This window comes from Hirsutella rhossiliensis, assembly GCF_020360975.1.
Source record: "Hirsutella rhossiliensis strain HR02 chromosome Unknown scaffold00001, whole genome shotgun sequence".
In the NCBI taxonomy this organism is placed as follows: domain Eukaryota; kingdom Fungi; phylum Ascomycota; class Sordariomycetes; order Hypocreales; family Ophiocordycipitaceae; genus Hirsutella; species Hirsutella rhossiliensis.
In genome coordinates this window covers 9,662,134-9,679,111 of record NW_025408667.1, presented here as the reverse complement: position 1 = coordinate 9,679,111, position 16,978 = coordinate 9,662,134, and the positions used below count along the sequence as shown (strand labels likewise).

The 16,978-nt window shown below is 36.5% G+C and overlaps 1 protein-coding gene across 1 annotated transcript; it reads left to right on the top strand.

Moving 5' to 3' along the window:
• Window positions 1-12,916: 12,916 nt before the first annotated feature.
• On the top strand, window positions 12,917-16,716 carry HRG_01239 (uncharacterized protein; the record flags this gene model as incomplete). Its single annotated transcript, XM_044859710.1, has 3 exons — window positions 12,917-13,246; window positions 15,745-15,882; window positions 16,600-16,716. 3 exons carry the CDS (start codon window positions 12,917-12,919, stop codon window positions 16,714-16,716), a joined length of 585 nt encoding a protein of 194 aa, XP_044726110.1.
• Between the last annotated feature and the right edge of the window lie 262 nt (window positions 16,717-16,978).

Below are 16,978 nucleotides of genomic sequence, written 5' to 3'. Positions count from 1 at the left end.
AGAGCTATTAATACTAAAAAATATACTAAGGGACTTTTTAAATAAGGGTTTTATTTAAGGAAGTAGCTCTAAAGTAAGAGCGCTAGTCTTATTTATATATAAACTAAAGGGTAAGATATAGTTTTATTATAACTATAAGGCTTTAAACGTAATTATAAGGTTAGACCGCTACCCTTTACCCTTAATCTTAGATACGCTCTATAACCTTTTAAAGGTAAAGTAGTTTATAAAGCTAGATATAAAATAAGCGTTTTATAAGGTATAGATCTTAAAGGGTAATAAGTAAAAGACAGCGTTTTATATATACTATAGCTTATTTAAGTAGTTTATAATGCCCTTTAGCCTCTTAAGAGCGCCCGCTACCTTTTAATATTATATTAATAATATACTTTAGGACTTCCTTAATAAGTTCGCCTCTATATATATAAATAATATCCTTATCTATATAAGTAGCTCTTATAAAGACTATATATAAAAAGTATAAAGGGTCCTAAAGCGCCTTTAACTTTATAGGCTCTACCTTAACTTAGATAAGTATAAATTTAGGGTTAAGAGGGTTAAGTACCTAAGCTTTATTATTTATATAAGCGTAGGTATATAAGTAGATCCTATAAAGATCTAAGCGATCTAAGACTAAGTAGCCCTAACTATATAAATAAGTATATAGAGCTTCCTTAGGTTCGCGAACTATTATAGGATATTTATTAAGGGCTTCTCTTATATTATAAGTCCCTTAAACGAGATTACTAGGAAATAGACCGCCTTTCGTTAAGGGCCTATATAAAAAGGAGCGTTCTATACGCTTAAGGACCTATTCTTATAGGCCTTAGTACTACTTTAGTAGGACTTTAACTAGTCTACGTTAGTTAAAGTAAACTATAGCGGCTAGGTACTTAAAGGAACGCTCTTTTAAAAGGTAGATAAGCGGAAGTAATTAATAGCGTTCTACTCTTATAAGCTAACCTTAGTAAAGTAGAATTATACTATTTACGATAAAGAGATACTAGCGATTATTAGCTACCTTAAGTAATAGTAAGTAGAGCTCTAAAGCTATAAGAGCTTTAAGGTTCTTATAAATTATAAGAATCTTAAGTACTTTATAACCTATAAATATTTCTTAGAATAGTAAGCTTACTAAGCGGAGTATCTCTTATACTTTAACTTCTCGATTAAGTACTAGCTAAGGTAGGACTTTATAGTCCTAAATATACTTTCTTAGAAGGATTAAGACCGGCTAATAAGAGTAGATATCGAAGCCTAGGATCTATAGCTTATCTTATAAAAAGCGCTATAGACTTATATAGGAGCTTCCTTAGTAAAGGAAGGTATAGCGCTAATAAATAAGCCTTCCCTTATACCTTTACCTAGGCTTAGTAAGGAAAGATAGACTAGCCTAAGGGCGTATATAGCGTAAGTATTCTAAGATAAGGTCCTCTAGCGCTTATAAGATAGGATATTATCTTTAGACTATACTTATAAAAGCGTACGCCGCGCTATTAAGTCTAGCGCTTAATACCTCGATTTATATAAAGGCTTTTACCTTATATAGGCCTAGACTAAGGTCTAAGCTAAGTCTATATATAAGCGGCCTCCGCGCTTATATAAGCTAGGCTTATACTTCTCTTTCTTTTCCCCTTTATAGATTATTAACCTTTATTTAATAGACCGCACTTAAGCTTATACCATTACCTACTCTATAATAGTATAATCTACCTTTTATTTTACCCTTTCTATATCCCTATATATAGAATAGCTATTTTTAGCTACCTTTAAAGCTAACGTTTAATTACCTAGTTTAGTTAAACCGCCTACGCCGGTATATACGTATATAAAATATCTATACTCCTATAGTTATAAAATTAAAGCGAACGTAATACTTAGTTCGCCTAGGTAATTAAGAGCCTCTTATAATAGTAGGGCTCCGTACGACTAAGAGCGGTACTACTATACCTTAGTAAGTTCGATAGCTCCTCTATAGAGCTTAAGCTATAGCTACTTTATATAGAAGTAAAGCTCTATACCGATAGCGCCGTAATAAGGGATATCCGCGCTTAATTTAACTATCTTTACGCGAGCCTATCCTTATACCTATAAAGGTATCTCTTACCGTTTACGCGTACTAGTATAAATAGACTAGCCGACCTCCTTATAAAGCTTTATACTAATTATAGTAAATATAACGTAGCTAAGTTAGTAGGCTAGGAGCTTATAACGCTCTATTAAAAGCAAAGTAAAGCTATTCTAGCCTACCTTATATAGTTTAAAGAGGTACTTTATTAAGTAGACGTATATAGCTAGCCCGACGCGGTAAAGTATAATTACCTTATTATAAGCTTAAATATAGATTAGCGTACCCGTTTAAGCGAAAGGTCTATACTACTAAATATATATACCGATCTCGTCTACCTTCTTCGCGAGCTTAGTAGTAATAAGTTTCTTTTTTTATCTTCTTTTATAATATAAAAAGAGGATAACGTTAGTAATACTATAGATATCTCTATCTCCGCCTTAAGGACCGAGGATAGAAAGAGGTAGCGATAGGAGGGTCGCTATATAGGTTATAGTAGTAAATCCTATTAGTTTTTAAAGTACCCGCGCTAAGAAGCGCGGGTAAATATACTCTAAGTAGTAGAAGGGCGTATATACTAAGACGGAAAGGAGGTTAGGTTCGACGATAGTAACTCTAGTAATAAGTAATCTTAGTAACGCCTTTATAGGCTTCGTTAGCGTCCCCTTATATACGGTAGTAGCTACTATATAAACGGGACGTATACTTATAGCGACCGAAAGGGCGGCTAAGATATAAGAAGGCTACTAATATAATATAACTATAGTAAAAGGGAGTGCCTATATAGCCTCGTATAAGAGGGAGCGGAGCCTTATATACTAAAGTACCGTCCCCTATATTATAGTACTAGGAGCTACTACCGTGCGCCGATATAGGGGGGGCGGGATACTATAAGCTTACTAAAGCTAGCTATACGCCGTTCTATATACCTCTGCTCCTTAGCTAGAAGTACTAAAGCCCGACTCTTAGGGCGCGGCCCCTACTAATAATATAGTCTATCTAAGAAGCTCGCTTAGGAGGGTATTATACGTTATTTACTAATGTTTTTTCCGCGACTAAGCGTATATAGTCCATGGGGTTCCGTCCCTTAGGCGCGGTATTAAGTATTATTTAAAGGCGCGCCTCTTTAAAAGCTAGGTAGGGGTATAATATAAGGGCTTTTGCCCTATATAGGCCTAGACTAAGGTCTAGGCTTAGTCTATATATAAGCGGCCTCCGCGCTTATATAGGCTAGGCCTATACTTCTCTTCCTTTTCCCCCTTATAGATTATTAACCTTCTTTTAATAGACCGTACCTAAGCCTATACCTTTTCCTACTTTATAATAATCTAAAGCTAAAGCTAAAGGTATAAGTAGCTAACTATTATATTAACCTATAAGGGCATCTACGCTAGTAGGGGAGACTATAGGTACTAAGCGCGCTATATATTATAGAAGCTAAGGAGAAGGATAGACCGCTAGAGCTAGATAAATAAAACGAGCTCTAATGGAAGCTAGTCTAGCTCGTCTATAACTCTAGTATCGTAAGCTACCTAAGTAGGTAGGGCATAGTAGTAAGCCTTATAAGGGATTTCTACTAGCCCCTCTTATAGTACTATGTTTGCCGCTTCCTTTATAACTACGATATCTATAGCCGTATTAAGATTTAGAGGGCGTAGCTTAAGGGGCTACTTAAGTAGCTTCTAGTACCCGACCGGTTCTATATATATATAAAGATAGACTTTATAATAGACCTCTTACTTATAAAGAGCGGTAACCGCTATATATAAGTAATTAAGGACTAACTTAATAAGTCTATAATATTAAAGCTAATACTATTTATAGATATAGAGTCTTATATAGAGCGCTTCCTATAATACTAGGCCCGCTTATATAGCTAGCTAGCCTTTATTATAAGCGATAAAGGATCGAATTAAACTAGCTACTTTTAGTAGTACTTATACTAGCTACTTTAGATTATATAGCTACTTAGTACGGTATATTACCTATAGACTAATAAAGAGCCTAAGAGGGTTAACTAAGAAGTATAGGCCTACTTATAAGCTATCGTAGCCTATAACTAAGTAAACTAAGACTAATAGCTCCCTATAGCCTAACTTATATTAAATAGTAAACTATATACCTCTATTAAGATAGCCCCTTTCTTTATAACGTATAGCTTTAAACTACTCTTATTAGTTCCCTTTACTATAGATATAGTAGTAAAGTAGTATAGTAATTTATTACTAAAGGGCCGCGCCTTTATATTTATATAAAAGCTATAAGAGACTATAAATTATTACTAATCCGCGATAGCCGCTATAGCGTAAGATTAAGAGTAGTATACTAATAAAACTAAGGCCCTAGTAAATAGGTTTATAGTAAAAGATAAGGTATAGCTAAACCTTTATAACTATAGGTCGGTATAGCTAAAAAAAAAGCTTAACTAGCTATATATAAATTTTATAGTATAAAGGGTTATTAGCCTATAGGTTATAAAGCTCGATAGTCTCTTAATAGGGGTCTATAATAAGATTAATATAGACCTCCTTTATAAAGCCTCCTTTAACCCGCTACCTAAATAAGAAGTAGTAGACGCTTAACTACCTATAATTAAGGTAAAGGGAGAGAATAAGTTTAAGGTTAAAGAGATATAGGCTATACGCTAAAAAAAGGTTAGTAAGGGGAAACGCTAAGAGGTCCTTATTAAGTAGCGCGGGTATCTTAACCTTATATAAGAACCTATATATAAGTTTATAGGAACTATAGCCCTTAATAAGTTTAAAGCCTTATTTAAAATAGTAAATAAAAATAATAGACTAATAAACTATTAATAGTAGCTTAGGCTAAGACTATAAAGTAAGTAAAGTAAAGTAGGTAGTTATAGTAATATAAGCGTAATAATATAAGTAGAGATAAAAATAGCGTTTATTTTAAGGTAGAGCTCTTAAACTACCTAGACCTACTCCTTATCTTTATTATTATCCTTATCCTTATCCTTATCGTCCTCCTTTACCTTATTAGCGGCGGCGGCGCTCTCTAAGGCGCTTAGGCGGCCTTTTAGGCCCGCGAGCTAGTTAGCGGTAGCGGCGGCTCTAAGGGCTCTAAGAGCGAGGGGGGCCTAGCTAGTAGTAGCGGCGGGGGCGGCGGCGGGCATAGCTAAGGGGACCGCTAATAGGGCAATAAAGGTAGTATCCTTAGTACTAAAAGAGTTAATAGCGGAAGTAAAAGAGCTAAAAGAGAGGAACTTACTTAGGGATAAGGCCCTAGCACTTAAGGGCGTAGAGATTATAGTAAGCGGCGGCGGCGGCGGTAAGGCGCTTCTTAGTAGCCCCTTATACCTACCTATATACGCCGGCCTTTTAAGCCGACGCTATAGCGAGTAGGATAGGAGGCGCTGCCTTATAGGCGCGGCCGGTATACGCGTATTAGTAATAACTACCGCTATAGCGGCGCCTAACTTAGTCGGCGTAAGGGAGCTCTTATAACGCGTACTATATATAAGGGGCCGTATAGGTAGCTTTAGCCTATATTTAGCGTTTATACTTTAAGAAGTTAGCGGAAAATAGCTACTACGCTCGCTAAGTAGCGGACTTATAAGGGTAGTAAAGGTAGAGGTAGGGGTAGATAGGCTAGGCGTTATAGCTAGCGGCGGGGATAATATCGTTACTTAAAAGGGCGACGTAAGGGCAGCTAGCGTAGTAGAGGTAGAGGCGGCGGCGGTAGGCGCGGTCGCGGGGGCGTAGGTAGGAGTAGCGGTAGCGGCGGAGCCGTCGTTAGCCGTACTTAGTATAGCGTCGATAAATAACTTTATACGCTCTAAGAAAGAGGAAGTAAGGGAAGGGAAGGTAGATATATCTATCGCGGAAGTTAGTATTATAGATTACGGCCTCTTACTTTATAAGGTAAAGAGCTTACTAGTTAAAGTTATTATTATTAAAGCTATTATTACTACTATAGCTACTACTATAAGTATATATTAATAAAGCGGCCTATATAGCTAAGAATAAACTAACGCTTTAAGTAAAGTAGAACTTACTTATTACTACTACTACTATAGTTAAAGAAGGAGGAGAAGGAAAGGAAGGAGGAAAGGGAGGATCCGCTTATATACTTATACTTATATAAATAATAAAGCTTAGGTACTTAACCTTCTTAACCTTAAATTCGTACTTATCTAAGTTAAGGTAAAGCTTATAAAGTTAAAGGCGCTTTAAGGCTCTTTATACTTTCTATATATAGTTCTTATAAGAGCCGCTTATATAGATAAGGATATTATCTATATATATAAAAGTAAACTTATTAAGGAAGTCTTAAAGTATATTATTAATATAACGCTAGAAGGTAGTAAGCGCTCTTAAAAGGCTAAAGGGTATTATAAGCTACTTAAATAAGCTATAGTATATATAGAACGCTATCTTTTACTTATTACCCTTTAAGATCTATACCTTATAAAACGCTTATTTTATATCTAGCTTTATAAAATACTTTACCTTTAAAAGGTTATAAAGTATATCTAAGATTAAGGGTAAAGGGTAGTAGTCTAGCCTTATAATTACGTTTCGAGCCCTATAGTTATAATAGAACTATATCCTGCCCCTTAGTTTATATATAAATAGGACCGGCGCTCTTACTTTAGAGCTACTTACTTAAATAAAACCTTTATCTAAGAGGTCCCTTAGTAGCTTCTTTAGTACTAGTAGCTCCGCGTATAATATACTATATAGCGGTCTAAATAGTATAAGTAGTTCCTACCCCTTCTTATTAATATAGAGTATAATCCTATAGTTTACCTTTAGCTTATATAAGTTAAGCTTATTTACTTCTTAGGACTTAAATAGTAGTAAGAGGTTATAAAAGCGCTTTAATATTTACTATTATAGCTTAAAAGGCAACTTTAGCTTTTTTATTTAAAGGGCCTTATTAATATCTATTAAGCTAACTATATAGACTACTATATTAGCCGCTACCTAGCCTTCCTCCTACTTTACCTATTATATAGTTCTTATAAAGATAAAGGTAAGGACTTCTTAGGCTAAGTATAAAGCTTATATACTTAGTCCTACGCTTATAAAACTATTATTATAGTAGACTTACTATTATATAGGCTTAAACTATAGCTTCTTTTAATATAAAACTAAGTATAACTCTATATATAATAACTAAGGTTTCCTAAGGATTAAGGGAAACTTTAGTTAAGGGATTATAGAGGCTATAATAAGCTTATAGTAACCGTTAACCTTTATAGCTAGCTATATAATACCCTTAATTACTATACTTTCTATTATACTTAAAGTACCTTTTACTTACCTTAAGTTAATCTTTTCTATTAATACTTATATTTCTTATATAAGCGCCCTATTAACTATAGTATAGTATTAATAGCCCTTATCTATAAAGGTAGCGATAAGTAAGGAGTTATTAATTATAACTTATATTAAAGTAGGCTCCTTTTTTATATAAGTAGATAATTCCTCCTTCTTTTTTATTAGTACTAGTAATTAAGGCTTTAAAGCCTATCTTTACTTTAGAACTACTCTTTTTCCTTTAAGCTTAAGGGCGCGGAGTCCTTTTTATTATCTAAGGTAAAGAGCGGATTTATCTTTACTACTTAAACTACTTTAAGCCGCTTAGCTAAAAGGAAGGGGCATTTTAATATAAAGTATATAAATATACTATAATATAGGTAATAGCTATTAGCTTTCTTTTTCTTAATTTCCTCGCTTATTACTTACTTCGCTTACTACTTAGAGTATAAGATAGTATAAGGGATATTCGATAATAACTTCCTATTATATTTAGCTTAGTTTATATAGGTAGCTAATATTAAGGTATCCTTATTAATATTAATAGTTAGCTATTCCTCTTATAAAAGGGCGGTAATCTTATTACCGCTATATAGCGTATATATATAAAGCTTTTAAAATATAGTATTTACTTATAGCCTTATACTACTTTTATTAACCGGCTTATATACTTACTATAGTTAGTAGGTATAATTATAAGGATAAGTAGCTCTTATAAGGCTAGTATAATTAAGTTTTATAACTATATAAGCTTCGCGCTATCTTTTTATACTATAGTTCTTACTACCTATAAAAGCGTCTCTTTAAATTTAAAGAGGAATTCGCTAAAGGTCTACTTATTCCTTTACCTAATAGTTTATAGCCTATCCTATGCCTTCTCCCGCTCTTATATATTACTAAATATATATATAAGGTATTAAAAGAAGTCCTATAGGTCGCGTTTACCCTTAAGGCCGCCCTTATCTTAGAATCTAAAGATCCGCTATATATAAGGCTTTAGTAGTATATAAAGGAGTAAATACTATACTATATTATAATAGCCGTTTAGGCCTTATTTCTTATTTATTATAAACTTTATCTATAGCTAGCTAAGGAAGAAGTAAAAGGACTTAGGCTTACTATCTTAAGTTAGCTAAGGAAGTAGCTTTTATATCGGTAGTACCGCTACTATAACTAGTATTATCAAGGTTATAAGGGTTAACGCTAGTCTTATAAACGGCTCCTTTAGTATAGTAAGAACCTTATTTTTCTTACTAGTAATTACGCTTTTAATTACTTTTAAGATAGCTATAATACTTTTTATCTACTTAAAGGGTAGCGGGGTACTCCCTTAAAAAAGCAGTACCCTTTCTAAGGAGATATCTATTAGATCTATTAATTAATAGCTTATACTATTATAAAGTAAGTAGAAGCGTATATATAAGTACTATCTATAAGATAATATTAATAAGCTATATAGAGCTCTTTTATATATAGCTAGTTTATATATATATATATAAGATCTAGCCCTTTATATATAACTATATAGCTTAAGCTATAGCCTAAGCTTATAACCTATAATAGTTAAAGACTTTTATAGATAGAACTTATTTACTTTAGTAGGTAAAGGCAGCTTATTTTAAAGGGTATTTTAATAAGTAAGATTATACCTTTATAAATATTAGCCTATTAAAGGGATAAGACCCTTAGCGCTTCTTATTTACCCCTCTTTTAAGTATACTTAAAGACTTTATAAAAGCGCGGATTATTTAATTAAATATCCTCCTTAATTATAGTTAATTTAAACGTTTATTTTTCCCTTTTAAAGTAAAAGCTATTAGTTACGCGACTTTAGTAAAGATAAAAAAGTATAAAGTAAAGAAATCTCTAAAACTTATATTAATAACCTAAGACCCTTAAAGCTATATATAAGACTAATAATTAAATAATTATATAGTTAATTACTCTACTAATTCTTAGCTATATACTATACGTGCTTTAAGTATATACCCTTATCCTTATTAAAGTATAATAGTAGGAAGCTTATTTTTTAAGGTAAAGCCCTTAATATAATAGCTAGGGGTCTTTTTTAATTCTAAGCTCCTATTTAAATAATATATTAAAAAGAAGGTAGCTTTTATATAAGCTACTTTTAAAGGGCTATTTTATTTAACCTCTATATAAAGAGGCTTATTATTTAAAGCCTTTAAGTAGCTTTACTAAGCTTATATAACCTATATAATAGACTATAGAGCCTAGCTTTAATATAGGGTACTTAAGACCCTTAAGAGCCTTATAAAGCCTTTTTAAAGGCTTTAAAACTAAGCTTTTTTAAAGGTCTTAAAGGCCTTTAAAGGATCTTATAAAGGAATATATATTATAGTACTATTAGTTAAGTAGTAGAGATAGCTAGAGGTACTATACTATATATATTATATTCTCTTTATTATAAGACTAAAGCTTATAAGAAAAAGGATTTCTCCTTTTTAGTTAAAGTAATAAGTAGTTTATAACTTATAAGTAAAGTAAGTATAATTCCTTACTAATACCCTACTAATATATTAGTACTATATACCTAAGTACTTTATTAATATATACCTCTTAATAGCGCTCTTATAATTATCTCCCCTCTTATATAAATATCTTAGCTATATCTTTAATATATATTACTTTCGCTATACTATATATATTTAGTTAAAAAGAGAGGTAGTTTTAATAGTATATAGCGCGTATATACTTATATTAATATATATTAGTTTATACTTTATAATATTAATAGTTATTATACTAACGGTTACTACTAAGTAACTATTATAGTATCGCCTATATATTAGCTATATAACTATAATATAAAGAGTATATATATATATCTCTTACTTTTTTTATTTTCTTTTTTTCTTTAACTCTTTTACTTACTATTATTATAAAGTTTTATATCTTTTTTTATTAATCCCTTATACCTTTTTATATTACTTTTTATTAACGATTTATTAATAATAATACCTTTTATACTAAAGAAGATAAAGAACTATAACGCCGATTTCCTATACTATATATAGGAGTAGGTAGCGGTAGGTTTACCCTTAAAGTATAAGCGATTAGCTTAAAAGTCTTATAGTAATACTAGTTCCCTTTTAGTAAAGAAAGCTAAGAAAGGTATAAAGGAATCTTAGTTTTAAGAGACTCTTAGTTTAAGACCTAATATTAGTAAGGGTTATACCCTTATTACCCCGCTAAATACCTTAACTCTAACTACTAATAAGCTTACCTTTATAAGCTAGGAAACTTATAAGTCTATTACCCTTATTAGTAATATTAATACTAGTAAGGAGACTATACTTAGGCGCTTTTAAGTAAGTGCTAATAACCTAGCTACTTTATCTTAATAGGGCGGCTTTAACTAATAGGAGATTATCGCCTAGGCCGCTCCTTAAAATAAGTAAGCTAATATTAATAATAAGGGTTAGCTAAATAAGGGCTAAGGTAATCTTAATACTTAGCTAAATAAGAAGTAAGATAATAATAATAGTAATAATAAAGACGGCTATAATTTAACTCTTCTTACTAACGAACTTAAGAATAATAGTACTAGTAATAAAGGTACTTAGGCGGCGGTATAAGGCGGTCACGCTCTTATAAAGAAGTATACTTAATCTAAGGCTAAAGCCCGCTTAGTTAGGGCCTAAGGGGCTATCCCTTATAAGCTTTAGTATATATATTATTTTAGGACGGTTATTAAAAAGTATAGTATAACTAAGCTTAAGCTTATTAAAGTACTCTTAATTAACTATATTTTCTTAGGGGTTTCTTTAACGCGCTATAAGTAGTACTATAGATATACTACGACTTATAATTAAGTAAGTTTCCTATTAACTTTAAATATTATAATTAATAAGCTAATCTTTCTTAAGGCCGCTACTTTTATATTTAGTAACTAGGCTAATATAGTCGCTATTATAGAGTACCTATATAAGCTTAATAAGCTAAAGACTAGTAATAAGGATACTAAAGAAGATAGCTTAAATATAAGTATACTTATTTTTAAGGAAGGTAATTAGCGCCGTCTTACTATTATAGTATAGTATTTAGCTAAGGCTTTCGACACTATTAAAAGGGCTTATTATAAGTCCTTTAAGACTATAGGTATATAAAAGTCTATAGTTATAAGTTTTTATTTAACCCTTTTATTAACGATAGCTTAATAATATACTACGTTAAGCATACTAACTACTATATACTAATTAATAAGCGCTATTAGCTTATTATTTACCTTAACCTTATACCTTTATTTAATATTACCTATATAAGCTTAAAGTACTAAGCCTAGGAATCTTAGTTAAAACTCTACTTTATTAATAGTAATATAGGCTATACTTCTTAGTAATATACTTTATTATTTACTAAGGCTAAGGTAAGTATTATACTAATAAAGATAGGTCTTAACGTAAAGGATAAGAAAGGAGTAAAGGATAAAGTAGTTTTATTATTTTTAAAGGTATTTAGTATAGTAAAGGGGGTGCCTTAGTTAGTTCCTACTACGCTAGTAAAGAAAAAAGGTAGTTAAAAGTAATAAATAGGTCTTATCTTTTTTTATTTAGTTATAACTATCTTTCTCTCCTTTATTATTAAGGTCTTAATAAAGTTATAGTTTAGTTTTATTTTCCTTAATAATATTTAATAGGTAATATAAATAGTTTTCCCTTATTCTCTTATTTTACTATTTTATATATAGTAATAAGACGTTTAAGTATACTAATATATTAATAAGTTAATAGCGATTTAGTAGGGATTTATTACTAATTTAATAGTATATCTTTACGCTAATAAGTTTCCTTACCTTACTTAGTCTTATACTTCTTTTTCTTAGTTAAGCGAGTAGTATATTCTTTAATAAGGTCTTAGCTATTTACTATATCTTTAGTATTAACCTATTAGTTATACTTAGCTAGCTATCCTTTTTATTTAATAAGTAAAAAGGTATTACTGTCGCGAAGCGTGGCCTGATTTCGCAGTTCTCGAAGATATCCCTTAGTAAGAGGGACCAAGGAAGCTAGAAACACCCGGTGTGGAAGAAGGAGCCGAGAAGAGGTGCAGAAAGGAGGGTGGGGGCATAAGGGAAAGCATAAAGTGGCGAGAGATAAGACGGATATGCCGGAAACGGCTATAAAGGAAGGAAAAAACCGGCAAAAAGCTCGGTAGTTAAAAGGACATTAGTAGCTTCTTTAAGCAGGATCTTCTTTGTTAATTGAGATGCTAGACGGGTATAAATAGGGGCGTTGGATAGAGGAAAGAAGGACAATCAAGGCAATACAACAATCAATCCCCTACTGCAATTGCTGCCCCCGCAAGATTCATACATCTCTGCCCTGCCTGTCCGACCCCTTACTTCTACTTTCACCTTCGTGCATTTTATATGCACTTCTCGTATCTCTCTTCGCGAGAGTTATGAGCCCGGGAGGAATAGTATTCCTGTACCTTCCGGCTGCTGCAAAAGGCACCCTTCTTGCATCCCTCGTAGCTCCCTTTTACCCCTCTTACTAGAAAAGCCGATTTTTAACCGACTTTTCTACCTTTCCCCGCAACAATGACGAAAATCGACTCCTCTGCCGTCCCTACGGTCCGTAGGACGATTCTTGCAGAGCCCCAAGATTGGGATAAATGGGTAAAGGAGCTACGGGCTCGTGTGGACAGAACCATCCACAATTTGGTCTTCTCTGACAAGCAGGACCCTCTCGAGCCCCCTCTTCGACCTAGGGCAACGGACTTTGCAGAGGGAGCTACCCTCTTCTCTGAGCTAACCTCTGCACAACAGAGAGCTTTTTCTGCTGCCTTAGGCGACTACGAGAGTCACCGAAAGGAATACCTTTACGAGACGAAGTTGCTAACGGCTGCTCGTACGGCGATAACGGAATCCGTTAGTGCCGCAAAGCTAATCTCTCTTCGAGAGGAAGAGACTCCTAGGCAGTGGCTTTTAAAGCTCGAGACCTCAACAGCTCCCTCGAGAGGTTATATGACTGACCGTATTAGGAAGACCTATACGGCCCACCTAGGAGCCTTTTCTGCTAGGAACCTACTAGCTTCTTCGTGGCTAGCTAAGTGGGAAGAAATCCTCGAGGAAGCTAACCAATACTTCCTCACAGAAGCTCTTTCCGGCCAGTGCAGGATATATCTCTGCTAATAAAGCCTATTAGTGACGGTTACTCGACTATCTTTCGAGAAGCTAGCCGGGAACTAGACGAAGAGGCTGCTAGAGTACAACAGCAAGCAGTCTTATTCCTTCGTGGCCAGCACTTAACCCAGACGGCTCGACCTGCAGCTGCTGCAGCCCTTGCTGCTGCGGCTCCCGCTGCTGCTGTTGCGGCTGTTGCTCCTTCGGCTCCACCTCCCTCGAGAGCATCAACACTGTCTTTAACGGCTGCCGTAGGCCCGGCCCCGGCTCCGCCTCTTGCTCCGGGCCCGGCCCCGGTCCCGTCAGTCAGACCGGCCCGACTAGTCCCCCAATGGACCTTTCAGTCCGTTAGTCGAAAAATCAGGGAACTAGTCGAAATCGAACCTCTTCGTCAAAATCAGCAATAAGGGGTAAAAAGGGGGGGTTTTTAAGCAGACCTTCCGGACCGGGACGAGGATTCCTCGAAGAGACAACGTACGAGAAGGAATCGACCTACCTGCCAAGCATGCAAAAAGCCCCATCGGCTGGAAGACTGCTGGCAGGTCTTCGAGGAAAACCGACCTAAAGGAGTCAACCCTTCAAAGAGGCTACGAGAAACAGTACAACAGTCTCTTAAGGAGGACCCCTCGTTGCAGAAGAAGATAGACGAGATTCGGGTTGCTAAGAAATAGCAACTAACGCCGCTACCGCAAATTCGAGGAAAAATCGTTGGTATAGCAAATCCGGCATTCGTCTTCCCCACGGATCAGCAAGACCAACCGTTAGGACCCTCCGACTATCCCCTACGAAAATCAGCTATCCTTGACTCTGGTGCGTCCCTCGATATCTGCAATACACTCTTACGATTCCGGTCCTTTAAGAAGGCACGGAGGGAATACCTTATTGCCGGGGAATCAACCGTACGGATAGAGGGATACGGAAGGGTAAATTTTACGATGAAATTACCTAACGGGTCTATACGAATTCTTCGACGAAAAAGGGTAGCTTTTTGCCCTCGATTTTTAACGAGCCTGATTTCCTTCCGCCTTCTTCGAGAGGAAGGAATCTTCTAGGACACAACGTCTGAGCCTACGAGGCTAGTCCAGAAGAATTAGACTATCGGGCTTATCGAGGAAAAATTCGGTCAATTTGTTCTTGAATTCCGACCTATCCTTAGGAAGGAACCTCCCGAGAAGTCAGCTTTCCCTGCTAGGAGGAATAGGTCTACCACAAAGGACCCTCTTCCGGCAGCCCAAGGAGACGGTCTTCTTTGGCACGCACGACTTGGTCACCCGGGCCCCCTAGCTTTACATAAGCTAGGCCTACAACAAGGCGTACGAATAAGGGGCCCAAAGACCGTCGAATGCGAATATTGCGGCCAAGGGAAGACCAGGAGACGAATTTCCAGACGAACGCCTATACGGCCGGACCAGCCGTGTGAGGAAATTTGGGTCGACTGGACCGACGTCTCTAGGGACCAGGAAAGCTTCGTTAGGGTGATGTTTTTCACAGACGCTTTTTCAGGGATGGTTTTCCCCTATTTCTTACGGACCTACCTAAGCAAGTATAACTGGTCTGCCCTCCGGGACTTCGTTAACTGGATGAAATCCCACTTTAGCTACGAGGTAAAGAAGATACGGTCTGACGGAGAGCTATTTACGAAGGATATCTTAAATTAGCTTCGAAAAAGGGGCATTTTACCCCTCCCGTCAGCACCGAATACCCAGGCCCAGAACGGAGGGGCAGAAAGATCAGGGGGTGCTGTGATGGAAAGGGCCCGTACGATGAGACTTGCTGCAAAGCTTCCACACGACCTTTGGAGGGAAGTCGTTGAGACCGCCTATTACCTTCGGAACCGGACCCTAAGGGACCCTAGGGGACCAAGAGACTATAGGGACCTAGAGACCCTTTTCAAGACCCAAGGAACAGACTGGAAATCCCTACTCGAGCTCTTTACGAAGAAGAGGGCCTCGCTAGCCTACCTTCGTGCCTACGGCTGCAAGGCATACGCTATGACTGCCGATGCATAGCTAAAAAGGAAGAAGAAAAGAAAGCTTAATCCTAGAGCCTTTGTTGGTTACCTCGTCGGGTATAATTCTACGAATATCTTCCGGATCTGGATTCCTCTTCTACGGAAGGTTATTTCGACTAGGGATGTGATTTTCGACGAATCTAGCTTCTTCGACGGAAAGAGGGATCAATAGCCCCTCTTACTCTCACAACGTTAGCTAATTCAGAAGATCCAAATCCCCCCTTCCCAACAGTCTCAAGAAGAGGTCCTAGACGAGGAAACGGAAGAAGAAACCGACGTCGAAGCAGTCGAGGATAACGCCGACTTCGAAGAAGAAGAGGAAGCTGCTAGATCAGATGATCTAGACGAAGAAGGAGACTATAGAAAAGCGGTAGAGCTGGAATACGCCTGCCTCCCTACGCCTCCTCTTACGGAACAAGAAGAAGATCTAGAAGCAGCTTTCTCTATTAGTCTTCCCGTCTCGGCCCCTAAGGGGGTGGGAAAGGCACCTCTCTCGAAGGATTACCCGGCTGCCTTTTTATCCCTGCTTCGAGAAGCAAAGGAAGGTATAGGGCCCGATACGAAAGAAGACCAGTTTCTCCCCTATTTCGATCGTTTTCCGACTTCTATCCCATGCCTATAGAAGACGGTTCCCACGGAGCGTTCACAGCAGGCCGGCTCTTCAAGCCACAGCTATCAGCAAGGAAGGTACACAAAAGAGACCTCCCGGACCCACCAGCAAACCAGAAGCAGCTAGAAAGACATCCTTTTAAAGACCAGTTTTTCCAGGCCCAGAAAGACCACCTAGCCTCACACGAAGAGATAGAGTCTTTCGAAGAGGTCCTAAAGGAAAAAGCAAGAGGAAAACAGGTCCTTAGCTGCAAGTGGGTCTTTATCTATAAGACTGATAAACACGGCTTCCTTTAAAAGTGCAAAGCCCGGCTAGTTGTCTGCGGGAACCAGCAAGAAAAAGGGGATCTTCCTACTAGGGCAACTACCCTAGCAGGGATGTCTTTTCGGACCCTTATAGCTATAGCAGCAGAATTCGACCTCGAGCTCGATCAGATGGATGCAGTCAACGCCTTTGTTAACTGCCCACTCGAGGAAGAAGAAGTTGTCTATATGCGCCTTCCACCAGGCTTCCAACAGCCAGGAAAGGTTCTACGGCTTAGGAAAGCTCTATACGGACTACGAAGATCACCCCTTCTTTGGCAACAGCATTTAACATGTTCCCTCGAAGCCCTAGGCTTCAAGAAAGTCCCTCAGGAACCGTGTATAATGCAGAAGGGTAAAATCACGGTCTTCTTCTACGTCGACGACATTATCTGGGCCTACCCGAAAGAGGAAGAAGCTGCTGCTAGGGAGGCTATACGAGGCCTGCAACAAAGGTATAAGATGACCAGGCTAGGGGAGCCAAAGTGGTTCCTAGGGATACGAATCCTTCGGAATAGGTCCCAACGGACTATCTGGCTTACCCAGGACGCCTA